Genomic DNA, 25,104 nt, shown 5'->3' with positions numbered 1-25,104 from the left:
CCTGTCGGCACATAACAATACAGTTTCCAGCACCGGCACTAAATGGAACGTAGGCATAAGGATAAGAGTGTCAAAATTTTCGAATTTTTGGGTATTTTGGAATAATTAAATATAGAGAAAACAATAAGCAACTCAGAAATCCGGCCTATAAATAAAGGTAGGCTTGTTATAGAAGGGCCACCGTGTGCCATAGTAGGGCTGCTTTAAGGGCTGGTCCAAAAACCCCAATAGGGTCCTTCAGTAGCTCAATATGAAAAGCTAGTGTTAAAATTTTCCTGTGTCTTCTTCAGTAATTGCCTAAAACTATCCAAATCGTGCCTTTCATTCGAGGGGTAAACCGCCGACCATCAAGTGTACAATTGATTTCCTTTTGACAATGATTTCCTGTCGATTTCCTTTCTTTTGATTTCCTCTGATTTCCTTTGATTTCCTGTGATTTCCTTTGATTTCCTTTGATTTCCTTTGATTTCCTGTGATTTCCTCTTGATTTTCTATGATTTCCTGTGATTTTTTTTTTGTTTACATAATGTACTACAGGGCGATTGTTAACTTATTTTTAACTTGACTTTTTTGTTTTGCCGATAATGATGTTGAATTTAAACCTTTTTTTACCAAGTGTTTACTACCGTACGGTGACTAGGTAAGCTGAAGTGCTTTCCCTTTAGACGAAAAAAAATAATAAATAAAGTGTATTGTGCTGCTAAGCAACAAACTGAAATGTTTAAGAAAAAAAATCTGATTTTACTTACAAAAAGAACGCTACTCTGAAATCGAAGTTTTAGATGTCTAAATCAATAGAGTAAGTATACGTTCGAATTTTACACTTTCTTGGGTCAAATGTTTCTTCTAAAAGTGGGCATATGCAATATTCTAGATTTTTTGCACATTCAGTCAGAAAACTTTATGGTCTATTTTAATTTTGAAATTAAAAATGTCTGGTGTGTACAAATTAGTTCGTTTAAATCACTCAAAGATTTAATAATTTATATTATATTTTATATTATTATTAATTTTTTAATAAATTATATTATGAAATTTTGCTTTTCACTTTACGAAATTAAAAGTACATAAGGCCAAGGATATTTTTAGTTACGTCAGCAGTTTTTACTTATCAATGACTCATACTCATAAGGCAACAACGACTGGCTCATACGTTCACAGAGGTAATTAATGAATACCAAATAGTCCAAAATCATTCTGTTAGGTTCATCTCTGTGTTGTGCATGTTAAAGTTTGACCTACTAAATCAAACTTATAATAACGACTTAAGTCATTACTTTTTAAAAATTGGGTTTATTCATTTATTATGGTAGCATAAACAGAAAAAACAAGTAGTTTCATTTATTTTATTAAATGTTAAAAAAAACGGTAACTCTAAACATAAAAGTAAAACATTTCTGTTGGATCATAACAAAATATCACAAAATAAAACAACTTCTTAAAAAATACTTACCCCGTAACCTGGGTCGAGATTTGTGTATATATTGTAGATGATGTTGAAGTAAAAAACTGTGCTAAATTCTAGCTACCCATAAATACAGATGATGACACTTTTAATTTTTTGTTCACAACTTTCAAATGAAGCATATTAGAAAAAAACTTTTGAAATGCAAAATTTAACACGTAAGAACTTTTTTTGCACAATAAAGGAGTGGATAACCCCATTTGATAAATTTTCAGAGGTAATTTTCCCCTTTAAAAGTGTTCATGGGCACCTAGAATTTTGCACAGTTTCTTACTTTAGTATTCTCTACGATATATACTTGTACAAATCTCGATCCAGGTTGAGGTTACATTATCACAAATTTTAATCACATCATTTAAAAAAAAACTAGAATTAAATCAAATATTTTTTCAATAATTTTTTTTCAAAAAATAAACTGCCTCTTCTGAGTACCTGAGGTGGAGGTAGTTTCATTATATATTCATTTTCTTGGATCTCCCCCTGATCTTTAATGTCCGGAAACATAAAAGCATCCGGAATTTTTGGATTCCTTTTCAAAAAATAGGGTTAAGTGATAACACTTTACCAATGTAACATTTTTTGTTTTGTTTTTGAGTTGTTAATTGTACTATAATATAATCGTCTATATTTAAGTCTGGTTTAGAACTATCAGTCTTACTATTTTCAGCTTTGAGATTCAAACGAGGATTCAAATCATCAGAATAATTGGAAGAATTCAAACTTTCGGTGTCCGTGCTGTCATCATATTCGAAACTACTTGGGTTGTCTAAATCAGATGAGTCACTTGATATATTATAGCGTCTTTTTTGTTTTCCAATTTGGACTGGTTTTTGAATTTGAGATGCATCTTTATGTTGAAGGCAGGTATCTGTTTCTGAGTTAACTCTACTACTATTACATTTCTTATTTTGAATAAATCTTTTGAGACCATCCACACTGACGCGATCCTTTTCATTGTCTAACAGCCAGCAAAGTGAAGACTTTTTTATAACTTTTGTTGTATTATCTAAGCGTATTCTGACTAGATCACCTTTCTCAACAAAAATATCGTCACTATCAAAACTTCTAAGGTGTATGTCTCTGTCAAATTTCTTAGATTCGTACGAAATTGTGCAAAGATCATTCAGTAAATCTTCATCTTGGTCAACTGGATCGTTTTCCAAACTTTGAAAACAGTTACGTTTCATGGCTATTTGAGAAATGTTGTAATTTTCAATGCGATCGCACTGTTCTTCACTAAACATTTCATCTTCAACTTCGTCATTGCATTCATTGTCTACGTACATAGTTGAAATCTATCACTTTCACTCCTAAATCTTCAGTGTCACGCAGACAATCCCGTAAAGCTGATTCTACAGTGCTTTGTATATCTTTATCTGAAATGTTTTCTAAGTCATCATTTTTCACAAAATCTCTCTTCATGATTGAACTTTTTTTCCTGACTTCTCTAGGAAAACGAATTTTTTATCCAAATCGTTTTTAATGTTGTTTATAATTTGCAGTCTGCAAAATATCTCTTATACTAAAATTAACAATTGTGCTAAAAGTTGAGGTCATTGATCTAAGGCTTCTAAACATACTCTCACAAGTTTGAGAGCTAAACTTCCAAGGCAAGGCATCAGTAAGATTACTTTTTTGAAAAATTTTAATTATTTTTATTAATGCGTGTCCATTGAGTTCAACGCATGTGTAGCAGTTGGAAGATAAAAAGTTATCTTTTACTGTATACTGTCTTTGGTCCTTAATCCATTTTTTCCACATTCGTAGGAAAAATATGCAATACCAAATATTATATATCCTTTCTACAAAAGATAACGTTTTGTCCAGGAATGCTGCCGATATAAGATACATTAGTTTCAAATAAGCTGTTGTTCCTGCACTATTGTCAATGTTGTCGGCTATCATTTTTCTTACTTCCGGGCTACACACTTTTTCTGCCGCTGCATAGTTCGTTTTGTCTTCTGTTTTAAAATCCGTTATTGTTAGCATATGTTGATTTTTGGTGTAATTTTTTACTAATATTTCAAGGTAAGCAACTGTAGCAACATAATTCCCTAGAGGTAATATTGAGTCTGATTTTAAACCTAGAATTGAAATTCCATACTTTTGGGCATCTTTCTGCATAATGGCAAATCTTTTTTTGGCGTCTTGATAAGTACATTTATTGTTGGTCCCAAAAATGGCGAGGCAGTACGAAGGAAAATTATCAGATAGGGGTTGTGCCACAATTATGTACGCATAATGAGCTTTTGTTCCAGTCTTGAAGTACTCTTGAATAGCTTGAGCGGAAAAAGCTATGTAATGGTTTGTTTCCGGTAGCCCATTTCTTAAAGGAAGCACAAATCCCACCACTTTATTAGATCGAGAGTCATATTCTATGCGACCCGTTATTCGAGTCGCATCTTCACTGATCCAAACAAATTTCTTTAAATTTCTTTCTTCCAGGAATAATTTTAATCCTTGGAAGTCCATAACACATTCGTCCAGTTTTGTACTATTCTCAGCAATGTATCTATTTAAAGAAGATATTGTAAGAATGTTGGTAAATTCGATTGCAGCGTTTCATACAATAGACGACCTCATATGTAATAGAGGTATAGGCAAAACTTTTTTAAAGTGGCGTTATACTTATTCTGATTACTTGATTTTGACGCATTTTTTGATGAAATGTCATGGAGCATTTGGAGAAATTCATTTATCTTTGGCCCTTCTGTATCTGGCAGTTTTTCTGTTTCATTTCTATCAAAATTGTAATATATGCTTTCTGTTAAATTAGATGTTAATTTGTTTTCACAGATAACGTTTTTAACTTGTTCTATTATGGGGAAAAAGTTGGTTAATAGCTTTGATATTGATTGTTGGGAAATGATGTGCGTCTTAGGGTTTTAATATTTGTCAAATTAATTTGATAGGGAGGAAAAACTATAGTTTTGCACTACCTGAACTTAATGAATTTGGTACCTCATATCACAAACTCAATTTTTAAAAACTAATTTGGGGTGAAATTATAAATTTGATTTGTAGGTATAAAGCAATATAATGTATCATTTCTCATTGGAACTGCACTTCATTAACTACAACTTTAATATTTGTCAAGCTGAAATATCATGATGTCAGTTAATGATATTATACTGGAATTTTCTATCATTATGCCCTTAAAAGGTTATTTAATCTCCACTTTTAAGATTAAATAGATATTTTCTTTCTTATGATGAATGCTATGACTTATGTCGTACATGTTACGTTTATTAGTTCTAGAAAATATCTGGTTTTACTGGATTTGCTATGATGATTTTGGATTTCCTTTGTTTTCTTGTTGATTTCTCGTTAATTTCTCATTGATTTCCTCTTGATTTGTCGTTGATTTCCTCTTGATTTCCTTTTGATTTCCTTTGCGTGTACAATTGATTTCCTCTGCGGTTTACTCCTCGCTTTCATTCTTAAAAATCAGAAGCTACCGTCGTTTATCAGCAATCCATTTCCCAACCAGTCTCACAAGCTCTGATAATTTTGTGACAGCCGGCAAGTTTCTTTGATAACATACTCTAGATATTTATAAATTTATTAATTGCATTTGGGTATTACTGGTTGCCTAAAAGTAGGAAATAAAGTTTTCTTTAACAAAAAATGATTAAAACGTCCTCTACCATGTTGTAAACACGAACTTATGTCATATTTTCAATAGTATATTGTTCAACGAGTGAGAAAGTTGGGGATTCCACAAGGACGATAGTTTCCGGAACGAGCCAAAGTCGAGTGGAGGAACTCATCCGAGTGGAATGACCAGTTTCTCACGGGTTTAACACTATACTTTTTCTGCTCATATAATCAAGAAGATAAAGACAAAAAAACTCAGGAATTTTTTTTATCAAACATTGAGGTGATTCAGCCGGACAAAACTCCGTGACAGTTTATTAATACCACCAATGTGTTTTTTTAACACTGTATTTTTAATCGACAGAATAGAAAAAAGTAGACGAGACAGGTTTGAGGTCAAGAACTTTATTTAAAGCTTTTAATGTGTATGTGTAACTGTTATTGTAAAAAAATAAGACTAGTTTGTCACAGTGAATGAATAAATCTTGAAAAATGTTAATTACCACACAGGAATTGTATTTGAAGAATATTAAAATGGCGCATTTTTTGCTACTAGAAAAGTGCTTCAAGGACACGCAGTAAAATATTAAGTAAACTAATCTCGCTTTCTTAAAACCACTTTGACTCCATTTTCCGATTTCAAAACAGCCGCCAGTGACAATTCCAGTTCGTGCTTCGGAAAAGTCGGCCTTATCTCAAAATGTCTAATTATATTCGAAATAACACTTTTCATCTCCAGAACGGCGAATTTTTGCCCTAAAATCAAGAATCAATCCACGAATAAAAAAATTAAAAAACGAACCGATGCAGTTCCTAGAACCCGCGCTAAACGGAATAAAAGAATGAGGAAAAGAACCGTCAAAACGTTCGAATCTTTCAGGTTTAAAGTCCTCCGGATCCGGAAAATAATTGGGATTTCTGTGTAGATGAAAAATGGAGATAAGGATGTTGGTGTGTCTGGGTATTAGATAGCCATCTGCAACTTGTTTTAAAGTAGATGTTCTCTGGGTCTGAGAACTTACCAAACTCTGTTTCTTCGCGTGCTAGTCTTCCGACTACTGGAACTGAGGGATACAAACGGAGAACTTCTTTGATTAGATATTCTAAATATTTCATTCTTTGCAGTTCGGAATAAGTAACCACTGGATTTTTTTCGTTTCCAAATAACGCTTTCTGTTCTTCGAGGACTTTTTCCTAGTGTTTGATTCAAAAGTTGTTTAGTTAAAATTGACAAAATATCTTACCTGGACTTCAGAATGTTCAGCTAAACAGTACAACGTGAAGGAAATTCCAGAAGCTGTTGTATCGTGTCCCTGAAACATTGAGGTAATTTGCAAAAATCGACAACAACATAATTACCTCAAACATGAATGTGTCAACCTCTTCTCGAATTTCGTCCACACTGAGAGCATTTTCGTCCCTAGAAATCTTCAAAAGCAAGTCTAAGAAAGCCATTTTCTTCGTTGTCGTGTTAATGGGTGTCTTCTGCTTGGAATTAATCACACCCATCGTAAAACCATGCAAAATTTTCAGCGCTTTTCTTTGAATGTAATAGTCCTTGGACAAGAAGAACGTCAAGTCAAAAAATTTTATGGGCGAAAAAAGTCGCTCCATGATGATTCTGCACATCACTTTCACGCTTTGCACGTACTGAGAATTTTGCCCACTCTGGACGTTGATTTTTGTACCCATGGCAGTTTCTACAACACAACTAACACACAAACCAAGATTACAACATGGGTACAACTACCACAAATAACATCCAGCGTGCATAAAGAGACCAATGGGTGTAAATCAACGCTCGGATGTCCATCGTACTTCTCCAGTTTGTCAACAAGAACGTTCCCGACTGATTCGAACACGTCGACGAATTCTTTGAGTATCTCAAAATGGAAAGTTGGGGTCAAAATTTTCCTCTGCTTCTTCCAGTGGTTGCCTGAAGTCGGTTTCTATTCTTTGATTCTTTCTGAAATCGCAAACGAACTTAGCGCTGCTCACTAGCAAACCGTTTCCCAACCAACTTCTGAAAAAGTAGTAGTTTAAAGACTTTTTGAGAAACTTGTTGCTGCTGAGAATAAATTCGGTGAGGTTGTAATCTTCCGTTGCCAGACCTTCCGTAATGGGGAAAATGGTCGGACCAAGCCTGATTTTTACTGTTTTGCCGTAGCTGAAGAATTTGTTCAGGGCATGTAGAGCTTCTGCAGAAAATTATGAACATAAAACTGACTCACGGTTCACGAGATTTCGTACCTACTCTAACACAGTGCTGAGCTTTTCCAATTCCGAAAATGTAACACAAATCTAAAATAAAACTGGGTTTTCCCATAAAAAATGTAACTAGTGACATAATAGTTATACACTTGTCAGTAAATTAATATTTGTTTTAACACGGGAAACAACGTACAAAAACCGCACCTATAAAACTTGTTAATGACCACGATAATTAATAGTGGTTAAGTTAATTAAGAGAACGTAATATTTACTACATCGTGAGTATATTTATTGTTTATACAAAATGGTCTTTTCAAAATCATCAATATATGTTAGTCTGCCAAACAATATAAGATGAAACAAATACCAGGAACTGTTGTGTCCTTAACATGTCAACTTCCTCTTGAATCTCATCAGTGTTAAGAACAATTCTAACATTTTAATACATAAAGAAAGAGTTACAAGCATATCAAAAGAATAATTGATTAAATATGTAAATGCAGAACGGCAAAATAAAACAATTGTATTTCATTAATAAAAAAAAAACTTAAAAACCTATGAACATAACCCACGACTCTAATTATTTGAAATTAATTCAGTAAATCCCTAATTATGTGCGATATCTTCTAAACAATATTAATATTACGTGCGTGATAAATAAACTTCAAAAACCACTAACCTTAAGTATTTAATAAACTGCGATTGGGCATTTATGTGCTAATTAAGTACTATTAAAACAGCTAAAAACAATTGAACTAATAATTCAGAGAAAATTCAAGGAAATTTCCTACTGAGAAAAAGGAGAACAACTAAAATTAACGAATTAAAATCCTGCGCTTAAATCTACGCTAACTCGTGAATTTAAACATGTAAAGAGAGAGATAAATAAATTTTACTTTCTTTAATTGACTAAATGCCCTAAAGTACAGTGGGATTATTAAATTAAAATGAAATGCGAGGTTTCCAAAAACTATGGCAAAATAATCAGAGAACGGAATCATATTTAAACGGCAATAAATTCAAAATAAAATTGTCGACTCCAAGAAAATCAAATTAAAATGGTTTCGATTCGGAAACTTCCCAAAAACTCATCTAAAATATCCGTGTCGCAAACGAGGGGTTGAATACGCTAATTAAGGTAACGTTGGAATAATTATCAAAAAAAAGAGCGGTAAATTATCGAAAAATCCTGATGAAAGTAATTGCGATTGGCGATTTTTATGGTGTACTGTTCTGCACAAGTTGTTTGCACTGTCTGACAAGCGCAGTGATATTTGCGATTTGCGAATATGTGAATTTTATTCCTACGTTCGGGGATTGGTGGTTGAGTTTGTTTATCTATTTGAATGGTACTATATGTAGATTAGGACATGCGTGTTAATTAATTAAGATTTGCAAATTTTCGAGTTATGTTTTGGGGCTTTGTTATTCGTCTTTTTCAGGGCTGCATTGAATTTGTGATTTATGGTTTTGTGGGTACTGATGTAGTGTAGGAACTGTACATACGTCGTTGATGGGTGAGTCATCATTGCTGACGGTGTCGACGAGGCGTTCCACAAACGCAAGACTGGAGCGGCTTACCGGAAATCTCGATTGCGGGCCCAGAAAACGCGGCGTTCTGGATCGATCGAGAGGCATGAATAGGTTTAAATAGAGGCCACAATGGGGAACAGAGGCATTCAGTCGAACCACGAGTCCAGCGATTGTTAAGAAGAGCCAGCCCAAGTTGCGCCGAAAATAGTTTATACATAGTTACTGTAATAGTCAGAGGCGGATCTATAGGGATGCTTGTGATGCTGGAGCATCAGGCCCCAAAGTTAAGGGGCCCCCTTCGGTTCAAATGTAAAAAAAATAAAATTTGATTCTAATTTGGTTCTTACAAAAATACAAATTCGTCTTCGGCTGACCGTTTTTGTTTGTAATTACTACTCCTAGATATTTGAATCTATTTACTTCTTCGAATTCGTATGTTGTTCCTTCTTCTGTAGTTACTTTCGGTGGTTTTGCTGGGGTTTGTTTTGTTTCCATCTTCATAAACTTCGTTTTCTCTTGGTTGATCGCTAAACCCATTCGTTTCGCTTCTCTGATTAGATTTTTTGTCATTTTCTTCATTTCTGCTTCTGTTCTCGTTAAACATGTCACGTCATCTGCAAAGGCTATATTTTGGTGTCTTTTTTCGTATATTGTGCTCGTTCTGTGGATGCCACTTCTCCTTATTATTGCTTCGAGTGCTAGATTGAACAGGGTAGTTGATATTGGATCTCCTTGCCGGAGTCCTGTTCTTACTTGGAATGGTTCTGATAACAGACCATTTATCCTGACTCTGTTTCTGGTGCTCTGCAGGGTCATCTTTGTCAGTTTTATTAGTTTTCTTGGGACTCCCAGTTCTTTCATGGCTTCTAGCAGTTTTTTCCTGTTAACCGTGTCGTAGGCTATTTTAAAGTCTATGAACAGCAGATATAAGTTGATTCCCTGCTCGTAATGTACTTCTTGTAGTTGCTTCAATATAAATATCTGGTCTACAGTAGATCTATTTTTCCTAAACCCTGCTTGATATTCTCCTACTATTTTTTCCATATGCTGCTTTAGTCTTCGGTTGATGCAAGTGGCCATTACCTTATACGTTACGTCTAGCAGCGCTATTCCGCGATAATTTTCGCATTTTGTAATATCTCATTTTTTAAATATCGGGCAAAGTACTGCTTCACTCCATTGTTCTGGCATTTTTCCTTGACTACGATAAGCAGAACACGCTCCGAAATCCAAACTCGAAAATCGAGAGATATCGAGCGTCAAAAGTGAAAGAGAAGTAGTAGAAAACAAAGAAGTGAAGTGGAATAAGAGTAAGAAGCACCAAGAAGTGTAAGGACAGCAATTATTAGGGAAAGTGTGGAATCAAAAGAACCTAACCTCCGAAGAGATAGTTTGGGTGACAGTTCTTATCGCGGCACGAAGTAAACAACACAGGAACGTACTAGATACACAGAAAGCAAGAAAGTCGGCCAGGGAATGCTAAACGGGAATCCTGAACCGGAAAAAGGACACAAACTAGCAATACAACCAGAAACGAAAAAGAGAAACCTCCTTTTCACCATCACCGGAAGGTCAAAGAGTACAGAGGAAGCAGAAGAGGGTACAAGCAGGAGACATGGACGATGTAAAGAATATGTTCAAAACGTTAATGGAGGAAATCGCAGAAATGAAAAGAGACCAAAGAGCATACCAAACAGAAGTAACAACACTAAGAGAAGAAAATCAAAGACTGACCGAAAGATTAGAAAGAGTGGAGCAACACTTAGAAAAACTGGAAAAACCAGAAAGGAGAAACAACATCGTAATCAAAAGAGGGAAACTACAAGGAAGCGAAATAACAGCAGAGGTTGAAGAACTCCTAAAAAATAAGGTAGGAATCCAAACTAAGATACAAGACGCAAGATTAGTCAGCGAAAAATACGACATAGTAGTAGCAAAGATAGAGAACTGGGACACAAAAAGAGCAATCATGAAACAGAAGAACAAATTAAAAGGATCAAAAACGTTCATTGAAGATGATTACACCAAACAAGAGAGCGAGATACAGAAGAAAATAAGAGGAATAGCAGCAGCAGAAAAAGGGAAAGGAGTCGAGGCAAAAGTAGGGTACAAAAAGATGATATGGGCAGGAAAAGTCTGGGATTGGGACACTAAATTAGACAAATTAGTGAAAGCACCGTCGCACCCCAAAGAAAATCCAAAAAACTAACAGAGGAAGAAACCACACACCGGAAAACAATGACGACGTATGCAAAGCTCATGGATGACCCGATAGGAATTATGAAGAGAAAGAAAAACCCGAAAATTAGAATAGGAACATGGAATGTTAGAGGAACATATAGCGAAGGAAAACTCAAACAAATAGTTCAAGAATTACAAAGGTATAATATAGACGTAGCAGCTATACAAGAGACGAAACAAAAAGGCAAATTCATCACTGAAACAGACAACTACTTATTATTTAATAGCGGAATTGACAACAGAGAACTAGGAACAGGATTCATGGTGAAAAAGAGCCTGAAAGGAGCAGTAATTACTTTCAAACCAATCTCAGAAAGAATGAGCTATATAAGATTGAGAAGTAAGTACAGGAAAATAAGCCTACTGAATATACATGCACCGACTGAAGAGAAAGATCTAGAAGTAAAAACAGAATATTACGAAGAACTAGAAAAAGAATATGTGAAAATACCAAAGCATGATATTAAAATGGTTATAGGAGACGCCAACGCAATGATAGGTAAAGAGAATTGCTACAGGCCAACAATCGGGAAAGAAAGCAAACACCAAAAAACGAATCAAAATGGAGAAAAACTGATAGAGTTTGCAGAAGAAAATGAAATGGTAGTCAAAAGCACCTTCTTTGCGCAGAAAGAGATCTACAAAGGCACATGGATGTCGCCTGACGGAAAAACGGTCAACCAAATAGACCACATACTGGTAGAAAGGAGAGATGCCCAACCTTTAATAATCAGATTAAGAAGCTACAGGGGAGCAGAAGCGAATTCAGACCACTTTCTAGTGAGAGCAGACCTCAAACAAGAAATACCGAAGAAAAAAGAAGGAAAGAAGACGCAACGTGATATAAATGTAAACAAACTTAAGAAAGCTGAAGCACAACAGGAATACGAACAAAAGATGAATGAGAGAATAAGATCAACAGAGCAAGACATACCTATAGAAGAGAAGTGGGAAGAACTACAAGAGAACATATGGAAGACCTCGGAAGAAGTACTAGGGTTCGTCAAAAAAGACAACAAAAATAGAAACGAATGGTTTGACGAGGAATGTAGAAAAGCAATAGAAGCGGGGAGGTCAGCCAGACAGAAATATCTAAAATCAAAAAATGAGAAGAACAAAAAGATTACCAAGAAAAAAGGAAAGAGTAGAGGAAGATATGCAGAAATAAGAAACGAGCAAAGATGGAAGAACAAATACGACAAATAGAAGAAAACTTCAACAAGAATGAAATAAGGAACTTCTACCGGGACGTGAAAAATGAGAAAAGAGGCTATTAACCACGAGTAATATATTGTAAAGACAAGGACGGCAACCTGATAGGCATATTTGAGTTAGTAAGGAATAAATTGTTGAGTTTTGCCTACGCCGGATTTTGATTCACCGAACATCGTAACAATACTGACGTAATTTAGCCACCTGTACTTCTGGATGGTAACTATCTATTTTAGCTCAGATATAATATTAATAATTAACAATTTTAATCAACCATTGCGGTGATGCAGCCGGACAAAACTCCGTGAAAGTTTATTAATCTCACCAATGTCTGTTATAACACGGTATTTTTAACCGACCGAATAGAAAAAAAAAATAGACGAGACAGGTTTGAGGTCAAGAACTTTATTTAAATCTTTAAACGTTTAGCGTTATTGTTATTGTAAACAAAAATAAGACTAATTAGAGTGAATCAATGAATCTTAAAATGTTTGTAACAGATCAATTAAAGATCAATTAACATTTAAAAAAATGTATTTAGCATAGCTAATTATCACGCAGGAATTGTGCTTGAAGCAACGGGTCATTTTTGACTGCTAGAAAAGTACTCCAAGAACAAAACCTTGAAACAATCCATGTCGTAAAAACAATTTAGTAGGCAGTAAAATAGTAAACTAATCTCGTTTTTTTAAAACCACTTTGACTCCATTTTCCGATTTCAAAACAGCTGCCAGTGACAATTCCAGTTCGTGCTTCGGAAAAGTCGGCCTTATCTCAAAATGTCTAATTATTTTCGAAATAACACTTTTCATCTCCAGAACGGCGAATTTTTGCCCTAAAATCAACAATCAATCCACGAATAAAAAAATTAAAAAAACAAACCGATGCAGTTCCTAGAACCCGCGCTAAACGGAACAAAAGAATAAGGAAAAGAACCGTCAAAACTTTCGAATCTTTCAGGTTTAAAGTCCTCCGGATCCGGAAAATAATTAGGATTTCTGTGTAGATGAAAAATGGAGATAACGATGTTGGTGTAACTGGGTATTAGATAGCCATCTGCAATTTGTTATTAGGAAGATATTCTCTCGGTTTGAAAACTTACCAAACTCTGTTTCTTCGCGTGCCAGTCTTCCGATTACTGGAACTGAGGGATACAAACGGAGAGCTTCTTTGATTACATATTCTAAATATTTCATTCTTTGCAGTTCGGAATAAGTAACCACTGGATTTTTTTCGTTTCCAAATAACGCTTTCTGTTCTTCGAGGACTTTTTCCTAGTGTTTGATTCAACAGTTGCTTGGTTAGAATTGACAAAATATCTTACCTGGACTTCAGAATGTTCAGCTAAACAGTACAACGTGAAAGAAATTCCAGAAGCTGTTGTATCGTGTCCCTGAAACATTGAGGCAATTTGCAAAAATCTACAACAATATAATTACCTCAAACATGAACGTGTCAACCTCTTCTCGAATTTCGTCCACACTTAAAGCATTCTCGTCTCTAGAAATCTTCAAAAGCAAGTCTAAGAAAGCCATTTTCTTCGTTGTCGTGTTAATGGGTGTCTTCTGCCTGGAATTTATCACATCCATGGTAAAACCATGCAAAACTTTCAGCGCTTTCCTTTGAATGTAGTAGTCCTTGCACAAGAAGAACGTCAAGTCAAAAAATTTGATGGGTGAAAAAATTCGTTCTACGATGATTCTGCACATCTCTTTCACGCTTTGCACGTACTGGGAATTTTCTCCACTTTGTACGTTGATTTTTGTACCCATGGCAGTTTCTACAACACAACTAACACACAAACCAAGATTACAACATGGGTACAACTACCAGAAATAACGTCCAGCGTGCATAAAGAGACCAATGGGTGTAAATCAACGCTCGGAAGCCCATCGTACTTTTCCAGTTTGTCAACAAGAACGTTTCCGACTGATTCGAACACGTCGACGAATTGTCTGAGTATCTCAAAATGGAAAGTTGGGGTCAAAATTTTCCTGCGCTTCTTCCAGTAGTTGCCTGAAATGCGTCTCTTTTCTTTGATTTTTTTAAATTGCGAACGAACTTACCGCTGCTCACTAGCAAACCGTTTCCCAACCAGCTTCTCAAAAAGTAATAGTTGGCAGATTTTTTGAGAAACTTGTTACTGCTGAGAACAAATTCGATGAGGTTGTAATCTTCGGTTATGAGAGCTTCGCTAATGGGGAAAATGCTCGGACCGAGCCTGATTTTTACGGTTTTGCCGTAGGTGAAGAATTTCTTCAGGGTGTGTAGAACTTCTGCAGAAATGAAATGACTGAATTTTGCACTTAAACTAAGAAACAGAAAATACGTTACGTGTGATGGATGCCATGTCCAACATGTGGCCCAAGATCAAATGTCCTGGTGGCTCGATGAAGTTCGCTAGGGCATCTTTTTTCGTTAGAAAAAAATACAAAAATACAACGACGATTAAAGTAGCAACTAGCAACATGTCACCGCACTCGCGAACCGGTTACGAATAAATTTTAAACTAACGGGTGCAAATGTAAGTTTTGGATGGTGCAATTTATATTTTTTTGTTCGTATTGATAAAACAGGTTACCGCTATTAATGAATTGATTTGGAGGTTCTGGTAAACACCAGTGAAGGTCGGTATCACTGTCTAGTTTGAGCGAGATGCTACGGTTCTGCAGTTCTGCAAATTTAAGACAAAACTGAAATAGAAGTGGATTTTTTTATATAAAAATTTGGCAGTGACATAATAATTGTTTGAAAATGTCTTGACGTAGTTTCATAAATAAGTAACAGGTAATACACATCTGCCAGTATATTAATATTGGTTTTAACACGGTCATAAAAGTGCAAAAAATGCACCTATAAAACGTGTTTATCACCACGATAATTGATATTAGTTTTTACAAAAAATGCAAACTACAAAGAAATATATTTCCACCACACAAAATTAATGAAACAAAAGCAATTACATCAGTTTCGCTTTTTTAGCTCAACTTTAATCCCATTCACCGACTTCAGGACCGCTTCCACAGATAATTGCAGCTCATGCCTGGGTAAAGTTGGTTTAATTTCAAAATTCCTCACGATTTTCGAAATTACACTTTTTATTTCCAACATGGCGAATCTTTGACCTGTAAAAATCGCCACGATAATTGAAAAAAACGGTGTCTGAAATACGCACCGATACAATTTCTTGAGCCGGCACTGAACGGAATGTAAGCAAACGGAAAAGCGCTGTCGAAATTTTGGAACCTTTCGGGTTTGAATTTTTCCGGCTCCGGAAAAAACTCCGAACTTCTGTGCAAACCGTAAATGAAAAAAACGATGTTGGTGTTTTTAGGTATCAAACAATCGTCTAAAATGTGTGCCAGCTTAGAACTATTTCCTCAAAATTTCTAAATTTACCAAATTTAACGTCTTCAGTTGCAAGTCGTCCTATTACCGGCACCGGAGGATACAACCGGAACGTTTCTTTAATAACGCATTCTAAATATTTCATGTCTTGTAAATCTGAATAAGTTACTCGGGGATTTTTGTCATCTCCGAACAGTTCCTTTTGCTCTTGTAGAACTTTTTCCTAGAAATAACAAACGAGTAGGTAAAACTGGAATGAAGCAGTTTTTGAGAACCTGTTCTTCAGGAAGGTCGGCCAAACAATACAGGATGAAAGAAATACCTGAAGCCGTTGTATCGTGTCCCTTAAAAACAACAAAAATGAGAAAGTCGCGGAAGGTCACTTGGTCACCTCAAACATGAACGTGTCCACTTCTTCCTGAATTTCATCGATCTTGAGGAGATTCTCGTCGTGAGAAACCTTTAAAAGCAAATCTAAGAAAGCCATTCTTTTGCTTTTTTTATGTACAGTTTTGCTTCTTTTGGAATCGATGACACTCAGTGTAAAACCATGCAAGATTTTGAGTGCACTTTTCTGAATATAGTAGTCTCTGGACAACCAAAATGTGCAGTTGAAAAATCGTATGAACGACAAGGCTCTTTCTATCACGATTCGACACATCTGATGCACACTTTCCACATATCGCGAATTTTCCCCACTTTGGACGTTTAATTTTGTTCCCATTGCAGTTTCTGGAAAATTTACACCAAAATGAAACAATTAATACAGATGTATTTACCACAGATTATGTCTAGAGTACATAAGGTGATCAAACGATGTACATCAACGCTGGGTTTTCCGTCATACTTCTCCAATTTTTTTATTAGAACATCACCGACGGATTCAAAAACGCAAACAAAGTCTTTTAGGACCTCAGTATGAAAGGCCCGTGTCAAAATTTTCCGGTGTCTCTTCCAGTAGTCGCCTAAAATTTTCCAAACAGTTTTCTTCGTTCGTAAAAGTCACAACCTACCGTCGCTTATCAGCAATCCATTCCCTAGCCAGTCTCGCAAGAACTGATAATTTTCTGATTTTGTTAAAATTTTGCTCCCACCTAATGCAAATTCAAAAAATTTGTAATCAGTGGTGACCAAAGCTCTCAATACGGGAAAAAACAATGGCCCTATTCTTATTGTCACAGTTTTGCCATAATTTTCAATGTAGTGGGAAACGTTGCTTATTATACCTAAACTCCCGTAACCCCGTATAATTTAATTTTGGAAAATTTTGAATACATTACGTGTGGTTGATGTGATAGCAGACACGTGGCCCAAAAGTGGATTCCCCGGCGGTTCAGGAAACTTAGATAAAGCATTTTGGTTTTGAGACTTTTTTAAATAAAAATATACACAAAATAGGATGACGATAGAAGCATATAACAACATAGCAAAGAGCACTGATAAACACTGATAAACATTGAAAATAGACTTAGCAAAATGCGTTTAACTCATGCAATTATCGTTCCTCAACTTTGACCGACACATCACTAATGTGGTACTTCGTAATCCCTTCTTTTTTAATATTCTAATTGTTTTACAAGCTCACGCCAAAAGAATATGATTATGGCGAACTTTTGACCTGCAAGCACACGATTAGATGCAGTTTACCGACTAAGGACTAATATACAACGACATGGTAAAGTGCACCGACAAACATGAACAATGCACTTTGAAAAATGTTTATAGTTCCGGATAATTACTACTTGTTAACCCTGAAAGTCACAACAATAAAGTGCTATTTAAAAGTTTTTCCTTTTGTGTTTTCAGTTGTTGAACAACGTATACTGAGTGACAAAAGTAAAAGAACACCAAGCGCGATTTTGTAATCCGAAGGTGGTCTCTGTTTAAACCCACACTTCTGCGATCGAGGTCTTTCTCGAATTCGTCACATAGAAAACAAAACCAATCGGCGGAGTCTGTCTCAATAACAACTTGTTTACATGTTTTGTTCATATTGATACCAGATGGACCAGGTTGTATGTAGTTCATCAATAAATTTAGTACCTAGTAGCTTTTTTCTTTAATTTTTATATTGTTTTATGTTGTAAAAGTGTAATTTAAATTTTATACCCTCCGTTTATGGTTTATGAATCCGTCTTGAGTTTTTACCTAAGACGTCAATTTTGGGTTTTTCAATTTTTCATTCTTCAGATTTTCGAGATCCTAATTTTTTTATTTTTTGATTTCTTAATTTTCCAATGTTTCAATTTTTGTCCCCTTCAATTTTACGATTTTTAACTATTTCAATTTTTCAATTTTTCAGATTATGACCTTTTTAAATTTTCAGTTTTCCAATTTCTGAAGTAATCTTTTTTTTTATTTTCCCATTTCCCGACTTCCCACAGTTTCGATTTTTCACTTCTTCAATTCGTCAATTTTTCGATTTTTCAGGTTTTTTAATTTCTCAATTTTTTTGGTGTTTTTTTCATTTTTGGGATTTTTCAATATTTTGATTTTTCGACTTTTCGATTTTTGATTTTTCGACTTTTCGATTTTTGAACTCCTGGATTTTTTGATTTCTCGATTTTTAAAATTCTAGATTTTTCGATTTGTCGAGTTGTCAAATTTACGAACTTTTAAATTTTGGATTTTCCAATTTTTCTTTTTTAAAATTTTTCCATTTTTCAATTTTGTGATTTCTCGATTTATCAAATTCAGATGTTTCAATTTTTTAATTTTTAACTTTTTTTGTCGGTTTTCCTCGATCCTCTGATTTTTGTATTTCTCGATGTTAAATTTTTGTAATTTTTCGATTTTTGGATTTCTCAGTTTTTCGATTTTTTACTTTTCGGCTTTTCAATTTATGGATTTTTCGAGTTTCTATTTTTCAATTCTTTAATTCTTCGATTTTTCTACCTTGCTTTTTTGGTTTTTCGATTTCTCGATTTCCCAATTTTTTAATTTCTCAATTTTTGGATATTTATTTTAGTTTGGGGATTTTTCAATATTTCCGTTTTTCGATTTTTCGATTTTTCGGTTTCCGGATTTTTCAATTGTTCATTTTCTGGACTTTCAGATTTCGTTTTTTAAACTTTCGATTTTTCAATTTTTAAAAAACTAGATTTTTCGTTTTCTCGAGTTTTCAGTTCTTCTATATTTTAATTTTTCAATTTTCCGAAATTTTAAATGTTCGATTTTTCAATTTTTTCAGTTCTCGATTTATTGGCATTCGCATGTTTCGATGTTTTAATTATCCATTATATTTTTGAATTTTTCGATGTTTCGATTTGTCGGTTTTTCGATTTTTAAATTTAAAGTTTTCGAATTTTTATTTTTTAATTTTTTGATGTCTGGATTTCTCGATTTTTCAATTTTAGGGTATTTTAATTGTTCAATGTTTTAAATTTTAGATTTTTCGATTTCCCAGTTTTTTGATTTTTCACTTCTTCAGTATTCAATTTTTCAATTTTTCAAATTATGACGTTACTAAATCGTCAATTTTCCGATTTCTCAATTCATATATTTTTGATTTTCCCATTTCTCGACTTCTCAAAGTTTCTATTTTTCAGTTCTTTAATTCTTCGATTTTTCGATTTTGCTGTTTTGGTTTTTCGGTTTCCCGGTTTTCCAATTTTTTATTTTTTAGCTTTGGGATTTTTCAATATTTTGATTCTTCGACTTTTCGACTTTTCGATTTCTGGATTTTTCGATTTTCATTTTCTGGATTTTCAGTTTTTAGTTCTTTAAACTTCAGATTTCTCAATCTTTAAAATTCTAGATTTTTCGATTTCTCGAGTTTTCAGTTCTTCTATATTTTAACTTTTCAATTTTCCGAAATTTTAAATTTTCGATTTTTCAATTTTTTCAGATCTCGATTTATAGACGTTCGCATGTTTCGATGTTTTCATTAATCACTGTCTAGATTTATGAATTTTTCCATTTCTAACTTTTCGATTTTTCGATTTTGGTCTATTTGGGTTTCTTAATTCTTCGATTTTTCGACTTCTCGACTTTTCGACTCCTCGATTCACGTTTTGATTTTTCAATTTCTCCGTGTCTCAATTTTTGAATTTTTCGATGTTTCGATTTGTCGGTTTTTCGATTTTTGAATTATCCAATTTTTCAATTTCCCAATTTTTTAAATTCTAGAATTCCGATTTCTCGATTTGTCGATTTTTGAATTATCCAATTTTTCAATTTCCCAATTTTTTAAATTCTGGAGTTTCGCTTTCTCGATTTGTCGATTTTTCAGTTTATAGATTTTTAAATTTAAAATTTTGGAATTTTCATTTTTTGATTTTTTGCCATATTCTAATTGTTCAATGTTTTAAATTTTTGATTTTTCGATTTCTCAGTTTTTGATTTTCCCATTTCTCGACTTCTCGAAGTCTCGATTTTTCAGTTCTTTAATTCTTAGATTTTTCGGCGTTGCTTTTTTGGTTTCTCGAATTCTCCATTTTCCAGTTTTTTAATTTCTCAATTTTTGGATATTTCTTTCAGTTTTGGGATTTTTCAATAGTTCGATTTTTCGATTTTTCAATTTTTGGATTTTTGGATTTTTTTATTTTCTGGATTCTCAGTTTTTCGTTTTTTAAACTTTAGATTTTTCAATTTTTCTACTGCTTTATATTTAGAATTTTTAAAATTCTGGATTTTTCGATTTCTCGAATTTTCAGTTCTTCTGTATTTTAAATTTTCAATTTTCAGAAGCTTTATGTTCTCGATGTTTCAATTTTGGCCTATTTCGGTATCCCAATTTTTCGACTTTTCGACTCCTCGATTTCAGGAATTTTTGATTTTTGGATTTTTCGATGTCCCAATTTTTGAATTTTTGGATGTTTCGATTTTTCGATTTTTGAATTATCCGATTTTTCAATTTTCTAATTTTTTTAATTCTGAAGTTTCGATTTCTCGATTTTTCAGTTTATTGATTTTTAATTTTAAAATTTTCGAATTGACGCTGATAAATAGTCAATTTTCCGATTGCTCAATTCATCTATTTTTTATTTTCCCATTTCTTGACTTCTCAAAATTTCTAATTTTTTTTTAATTCTTCGACTTTGCTTTTTTGGTTTTTCAATTTGTAGATTTTCGTATTTTTTAATTTCTCAATTTTTGGATATTTCTTCCAGTTTTGGGATTCTTCAATATTTCGATTCTTCGACTTTTGATTTTTTATTTTCTAGATTTTCAGTTTTATAAGTATTTCGACTTCTCAATTTTTCTACATTTCGATAGTTTAATTTTTCAATTTTTTGAAATTCTAGATTTATTGAGTTTTCAGTTCTTGTGTATCTTAATTTTTCAACTTTCCGAAGTTTTAAATTTTCGATTTTTTAATTTTGGCCTATTTCGGTTTCTCAATTTTTTGGTTCTTCGATTTATCGACTTTTCGACTCCTCGATTTCTCGATCTTTTGATTTTTCGATTTTTCGGTGAATTCTTGAATTTTTCGATGTTTCGATTTGTCGATTTTTGATATCCGATTTTTCAATTTTCCAATTTTTTGAATTTTCGAGTTTCGAGTTGTAGATTTCTTGACTTTTCAGTTTTTCGATTTTTAAATTTTAGATTTTTTAATTTTTATTTCTTTGATTGTTTGATGTTTGGATGTCTTCATGTCTTTAATTTCTCAATTTTTGGATATTTCGTTCAATTTTGTGATTTCTCATTTTTTCGATACTTCAATTTTTCGATATTTCCGTTTTGGCATTTATTGGTATTTCGAGTTCTCCATTTTTTGATTTCTCGAATTTTACTTTTTATTTTCAATTTTTCGTTTTTTAAACTTTAGATGTTTCAGTTTTTCGATTGTTTTCAAGGTACTTCGATTTCTCAATTTTTCAACTTTCCAGTATTTTAACTTTTCAATTTTTAAGGTTTTAGGGTTTTCGATATCTCTCGAGTTTTCAGTTCCTCTACTTTTGATTTTTCAATTTCTTTTTTAATTTTTCGATTTTCCAAATTTTCGATTTTGAATTTTTCAATGTTTTAAATTTAAAATTTTTCAATATGTGTATTTTTTAATTTTTCGATTTTTTAATTTTACCGTCTTGGTTTATCGATTTTTAAAAATATTCAACTTTTAGATTTTTAGATTTCCCGATTTTTCAAGTTTTAGATTTCTCAATTTTTTCAACATTATCAGTTTTGGGAACTTTTCAATTTCTGATTTTTCCAATTTTTCGATATTTTAATTTTTCGGTTTTTCAATTTTTGTATTCTTCGATATTTCAATTTTTCAGTTTTTGGATCACTGAAAGGGTTATTGCTAAAAATTTTACCGATCTTAATCTCACACAGTGTTTGAAAAATAAATAACTACCAAAACTGTGACTAAAAATATGGGAAAACTAATACAAAATAGAACACAAGGTTTCTAATTCTAAAACATAAAAATAACTGCACTTTTCCGAAAAAAATCTATTGCATGATTACGGTTACGCTAATTTAGGACGTTTTGTTAGTATCAAACACAATTAAAGAATTAATTCTTAGTTAAGCAAAAAAATAGTGCATGTCAAAATCACGTGAAACATGTGAGATGTGATATTATGTTTGTAAATAAAACATCTAAATAATATCTATTTCTCGCAGGAATTCTGAGCACTTAGAGTCGACATTGGCCTGAGCGCACTCCGGTCTGTTGATCAAACAAGTTCTCAGGTGATGAAGAAATGTTCTGCCAATTCACTCTCCTCTTTAATAGTACTCACTGGTAGTGCTAGATTTAAAAAAAAGCGGGTGGACGATTGTAATATAATATTTTATTAAAAAAAAAAACTAATGTCGCTTTTGCAACCCAACCTTAATTCCATTTACTGATTTCAAAACCGCTTCCACAGACAGTTTCAATTCGTGTCTCGGCACAGTTGGTTTAATTTCAAAATGTCTAACGACTTTCGAAATCACGCTTTTCATTTCCAACATGGCGAACTTTTGACCTGCAAGTGCTGATTACAATTTTGACCACAAAAAATGTCACAAAAGACAAACCAATACAGTTTCTAGCACCAGCACTAAACGGAATATAGGCATAAGGAAAAGAAGTGTGAAAATTTTCGAATCTTTCGGGCTTGAATTTTTCCGGTTCCGGAAAAAAATCCGGATTTCTGTGCAAAGCGTAAATAAACAAAACAATATTAGTTCTTTTGGGTATTAAATAACCTTCTAAAAATTTTCAAATCAAAAAAAATAACCAGAGGATTTCAAAATTTACCAAAATTGACTTCTTCTGTTGTATATCGTCCTATTACCGGAACTGGAGGATACAACCGACAGGTTTCTTTGATAACGCACTCTAGATATTTCATGTTTTGTAAGTCTGAATAAGCCACCGCTGGATTTTTCTGATTACCAAACAACGCTTTTTGCTCTTGAAGCACTTTCGCCTAAAAATAACGACAATATAAATCCTAATTTCCAACGTGATTTAGTCACCTGGACATCAGGATGGTCAGCCAAACAATACAAGATGAAACAAATACCAGCAGCTGTTGTGTCATGTCCCTAGAAATTTACACACGTTTACAAATTCCAAAAATTAACTATTTTACCTCAAACATGAAAGTATCAACTTCCTCGCGAATCTCATCATTACTAAGAACATCTTCGTCGCGAGAAAATTTCAAAAGCAGATCCAAGAAAGCCATTTTTTTCGTTGTCTTTTCAAAAACTTGTCCCTTTTTGGAACTGAGCACCTCTGACGTAAAACCGTGTAAAACTTTCAACGCTTTCTTTTGTTTGTAGTAGTCTTTACATAACCAGAAACTAAATTCGAATGCACTTATTGGAGAAAAAGCTCTTTCTATGACGATTCTGCAAATTTCTTTCACACTCTTCAAGTAGTGGGAGTTGTGGCCAGTTTGGACGTCAATTTTCGTACCCATGGCGGTCTCTGTAACGAGTTTGTCAAATACGAAGTACATAGAATGCACTTACCAGAGATAATGTCAAGCGTTAGAAGAATAACCAGTGGGTGTAAATCCACGCTTGACATTCCTTCATATTTTTCTAATTTTTTGACGAAAATGTCCCCCACCGATTCAAAAACATCGACAAATTGTTTGAGTATCCCGAAATGGAAAGCCGGGGTTAAAATTTTTCTGTGTCTTTTCCAGTAATCGCCATCGCTCAACAACAGTCCGTTTCTCAACCAAGCCCTCAAGAATTTATAATTTTCAGATTTCGTCAAGATTTTGTTATTGCTTAGAATGAATTCGATGAGGTTGTAATCTTTCGTTACGAGGCCTTCAATTATGGGACAAGCAGCAGGTCCACACCTCAATCTGACAGTCTTTCCGTAGTCGAGAAACTTGCTTGTGACTGCTATTGCATCTGAAGCACAGATTAACGACCGTTAATTGAAATCATGACAACAATGACACCAACCTCAGAGAATCAGAGCTAACTGTGAATTAAAATATTTTCGATCACAAGGTTATTTAAGGAGAATGTACTTTGTATAGTGTTACAATAAAGCCCAAGCACCAGAAGAAAATATTATACATTACTTTCAGTAGACAGTGCTTGCAGTATGTGTCCTACGAAGAAATTTCCCGGGGGTTCGGGAAATTTATGTAACCCATTTTCCGTATGATGTTTTTTGAAGAAAAAGTATAGAACAACCGTTAAGATAAAGGCTGCAACTAACAACATAATTATTAAAAATTAAACAGTCAAAGTTCTGTTTTATAAACTGGTTTCAAATTTTAAACAACAAAATGTAACATAACTAAACTTTATAGGTTGTTCTAAGTGTGTATCATTTGCACTCGAGTGGTTTTTGCCTATTTAAAAAAAACAATAAGATAAAGGTGAAGTTGACACGATAATCAAAGTATTTGTAACTGTTTCAATGTAATTTATCTTGCCTTAGACATGTCGTAAATTCCACAAATTTGTCTTCTTCTAAATTTTCAAATAAAAAAAAATATGCCGGCAACGTAGAATTATCTATAATGGAGATAATTCATTGAAAATGTCATTTGAGTTAAGACGTCAACTGGATGGTCAAAAATTATGAAAAAAATTTGTTTGCGCAAGGGTGATCGGTCTAGGAGAGAAAAAGCCGATAAGGCAACCGGCTTTCGAAATATTTAGGTTCAAAGTCAAAATTTTAATGTCTTTTAAAATTGCAAAGTTTCAGAAAAATCTGTTCTTTCCCCCTATTTGCTGCTCACTGCATAATGTGTTTTACCGCAGGACGTCTATGAAGTTTCTGTTTAAAGACGCAAAGACAATAAATAGCTTTATAATTTTACTTGGAATTTATATTGTAACAGAGACGGCCTTGTCGTGTGTTAAATACAGGAATGTAAATTCTTCACGTTAGATAAGAAAACGTGTTGGATTTTCTGCAGTAAACAATATAATGGCGAAATCTTTTCTGTGTTCGGAAACAACGCAAAATTTAGAAATGAATTCAACTAGTTACGGGGTGATAAGAAAAATACTGTGCCATTTTCCCTGTAGCGCTTTTCCTCTTTAGATAATCAAAGAAGATAAACGTGTAAATA

The 25,104-nt window shown here is 33.6% G+C and overlaps 5 protein-coding genes across 6 annotated transcripts; 1 reads left to right on the top strand and 4 right to left on the bottom strand.

Annotated features, from left to right (window-relative positions):
• Positions 1-5,657: 5,657 nt before the first annotated feature.
• Positions 5,658-9,886, bottom strand: LOC135130813 (probable cytochrome P450 4d14). The gene is made up of 10 exons (XM_064058234.1): positions 9,154-9,886; positions 8,855-9,049; positions 7,313-7,363; positions 7,061-7,260; positions 6,813-7,011; positions 6,422-6,762; positions 6,307-6,375; positions 6,085-6,256; positions 5,865-6,038; positions 5,658-5,818 (listed from the first exon to the last, which is right to left on the bottom strand). The coding sequence occupies exons 1-10, from the start codon at positions 9,884-9,886 to the stop codon at positions 5,658-5,660; spliced, it is 2,295 nt and encodes a 764-aa protein (XP_063914304.1).
• Positions 9,887-11,044: 1,158 nt separating this feature from the next.
• LOC135130812 (craniofacial development protein 2-like) lies at positions 11,045-12,253 on the top strand. Its single transcript, XM_064058233.1, has one exon. The coding sequence runs from the start codon at positions 11,045-11,047 to the stop codon at positions 12,251-12,253; it is 1,209 nt and encodes a 402-aa protein (XP_063914303.1).
• Positions 12,254-12,648: 395 nt separating this feature from the next.
• LOC135131071 (cytochrome P450 4d2-like) lies at positions 12,649-15,027 on the bottom strand. The gene is made up of 8 exons (XM_064058599.1): positions 14,594-15,027; positions 14,326-14,535; positions 14,090-14,275; positions 13,699-14,039; positions 13,584-13,652; positions 13,362-13,533; positions 13,142-13,315; positions 12,649-13,094 (listed from the first exon to the last, which is right to left on the bottom strand). The coding sequence occupies exons 1-8, from the start codon at positions 14,727-14,729 to the stop codon at positions 12,934-12,936; spliced, it is 1,449 nt and encodes a 482-aa protein (XP_063914669.1). The 5' UTR covers positions 14,730-15,027; the 3' UTR covers positions 12,649-12,933.
• Positions 15,028-15,107: 80 nt separating this feature from the next.
• Positions 15,108-17,307, bottom strand: LOC135131069 (cytochrome P450 4V2-like). 2 transcript variants are annotated; one of them, XM_064058597.1, is made up of 9 exons: positions 17,274-17,307; positions 16,888-17,225; positions 16,621-16,833; positions 16,387-16,572; positions 15,999-16,339; positions 15,883-15,951; positions 15,659-15,830; positions 15,435-15,608; positions 15,108-15,384 (listed from the first exon to the last, which is right to left on the bottom strand). In XM_064058597.1, the coding sequence occupies exons 2-9, from the start codon at positions 17,030-17,032 to the stop codon at positions 15,224-15,226; spliced, it is 1,461 nt and encodes a 486-aa protein (XP_063914667.1). In that variant the 5' UTR covers positions 17,033-17,225; positions 17,274-17,307; the 3' UTR covers positions 15,108-15,223. The 2 variants fall into 2 exon arrangements, with proteins under 2 accessions (XP_063914667.1, XP_063914666.1); XM_064058596.1 differs by lacking the exon at positions 17,274-17,307 and having other exon boundaries at positions 16,888-17,265.
• A 5,026-nt stretch (positions 17,308-22,333) lies between these two features.
• LOC135131070 (probable cytochrome P450 4d14) lies at positions 22,334-24,344 on the bottom strand. Its single transcript, XM_064058598.1, has 7 exons — positions 24,100-24,344; positions 23,528-23,923; positions 23,143-23,483; positions 23,027-23,095; positions 22,806-22,977; positions 22,583-22,756; positions 22,334-22,530 (listed from the first exon to the last, which is right to left on the bottom strand). The coding sequence occupies exons 1-7, from the start codon at positions 24,242-24,244 to the stop codon at positions 22,370-22,372; spliced, it is 1,458 nt and encodes a 485-aa protein (XP_063914668.1). The 5' UTR covers positions 24,245-24,344; the 3' UTR covers positions 22,334-22,369.
• Positions 24,345-25,104: the final 760 nt, after the last annotated feature.

This window comes from Zophobas morio, unplaced genomic scaffold (genome assembly GCF_036711695.1).
Source record: "Zophobas morio isolate AGI-343-1 ecotype UQ-CSIRO unplaced genomic scaffold, CSIRO_AGI_Zmor_V1 ptg000018l, whole genome shotgun sequence".
Taxonomy (NCBI): Eukaryota; Metazoa; Arthropoda; class Insecta; order Coleoptera; family Tenebrionidae; genus Zophobas; species Zophobas morio.
The sequence above is the reverse complement of the archived record's forward strand: the minus strand, read 5'-3'. Positions and strand labels throughout refer to the sequence as shown.

What these genes read in the sequence shown, in the direction of transcription:
- LOC135130813 (XM_064058234.1), bottom strand. Translation starts at nt 9,886, where the DNA reads ATGGCCACTTGCATCAACCGAAGACTAAAGCAGCATATGGAAAAAATA. An exon ending in GGTTGGGAAACGGTTTGCTA is followed by an intron (nt 7,012 to 7,060) that starts GTGAGCAGCGCT and finishes ATCAAAGAATAG; the next exon opens with AAACCGACTTCAGGCAACCA. An exon ending in GGGTTCTAGGAACTGCATCG is followed by an intron (nt 5,819 to 5,864) that starts GTTCGTTTTTTA and finishes TCTTGATTTTAG; the next exon opens with GGCAAAAATTCGCCGTTCTG.
- LOC135131071 (XM_064058599.1), bottom strand. Translation starts at nt 14,729, where the DNA reads ATGTTGCTAGTTGCTACTTTAATCGTCGTTGTATTTTTGTATTTTTTT. An exon ending in GGACATGGCATCCATCACAC is followed by an intron (nt 14,536 to 14,593) that starts GTAACGTATTTT and finishes TCATTTCTGCAG; the next exon opens with AAGTTCTACACACCCTGAAG. An exon ending in CACGCTGGACGTTATTTCTG is followed by an intron (nt 14,040 to 14,089) that starts GTAGTTGTACCC and finishes GTTGTGTTGTAG; the next exon opens with AAACTGCCATGGGTACAAAA.
- LOC135130812 (XM_064058233.1), top strand. Translation starts at nt 11,045, where the DNA reads ATGACGACGTATGCAAAGCTCATGGATGACCCGATAGGAATTATGAAG.
- LOC135131069 (XM_064058597.1), bottom strand. Translation starts at nt 17,032, where the DNA reads ATGTTGTTATATGCTTCTATCGTCATCCTATTTTGTGTATATTTTTAT. An exon ending in TGGATTGCTGATAAGCGACG is followed by an intron (nt 16,573 to 16,620) that starts GTAGGTTGTGAC and finishes GGAAAATTTTAG; the next exon opens with GCGACTACTGGAAGAGACAC. An exon ending in TGGACACGTTCATGTTTGAG is followed by an intron (nt 15,952 to 15,998) that starts GTGACCAAGTGA and finishes GTTGTTTTTAAG; the next exon opens with GGACACGATACAACGGCTTC.
- LOC135131070 (XM_064058598.1), bottom strand. Translation starts at nt 24,244, where the DNA reads ATGTTGTTAGTTGCAGCCTTTATCTTAACGGTTGTTCTATACTTTTTC. An exon ending in GCAAGCACTGTCTACTGAAA is followed by an intron (nt 23,924 to 24,099) that starts GTAATGTATAAT and finishes TCTGTGCTTCAG; the next exon opens with ATGCAATAGCAGTCACAAGC. An exon ending in AACGCTTGACATTATCTCTG is followed by an intron (nt 23,484 to 23,527) that starts GTAAGTGCATTC and finishes AACTCGTTACAG; the next exon opens with AGACCGCCATGGGTACGAAA.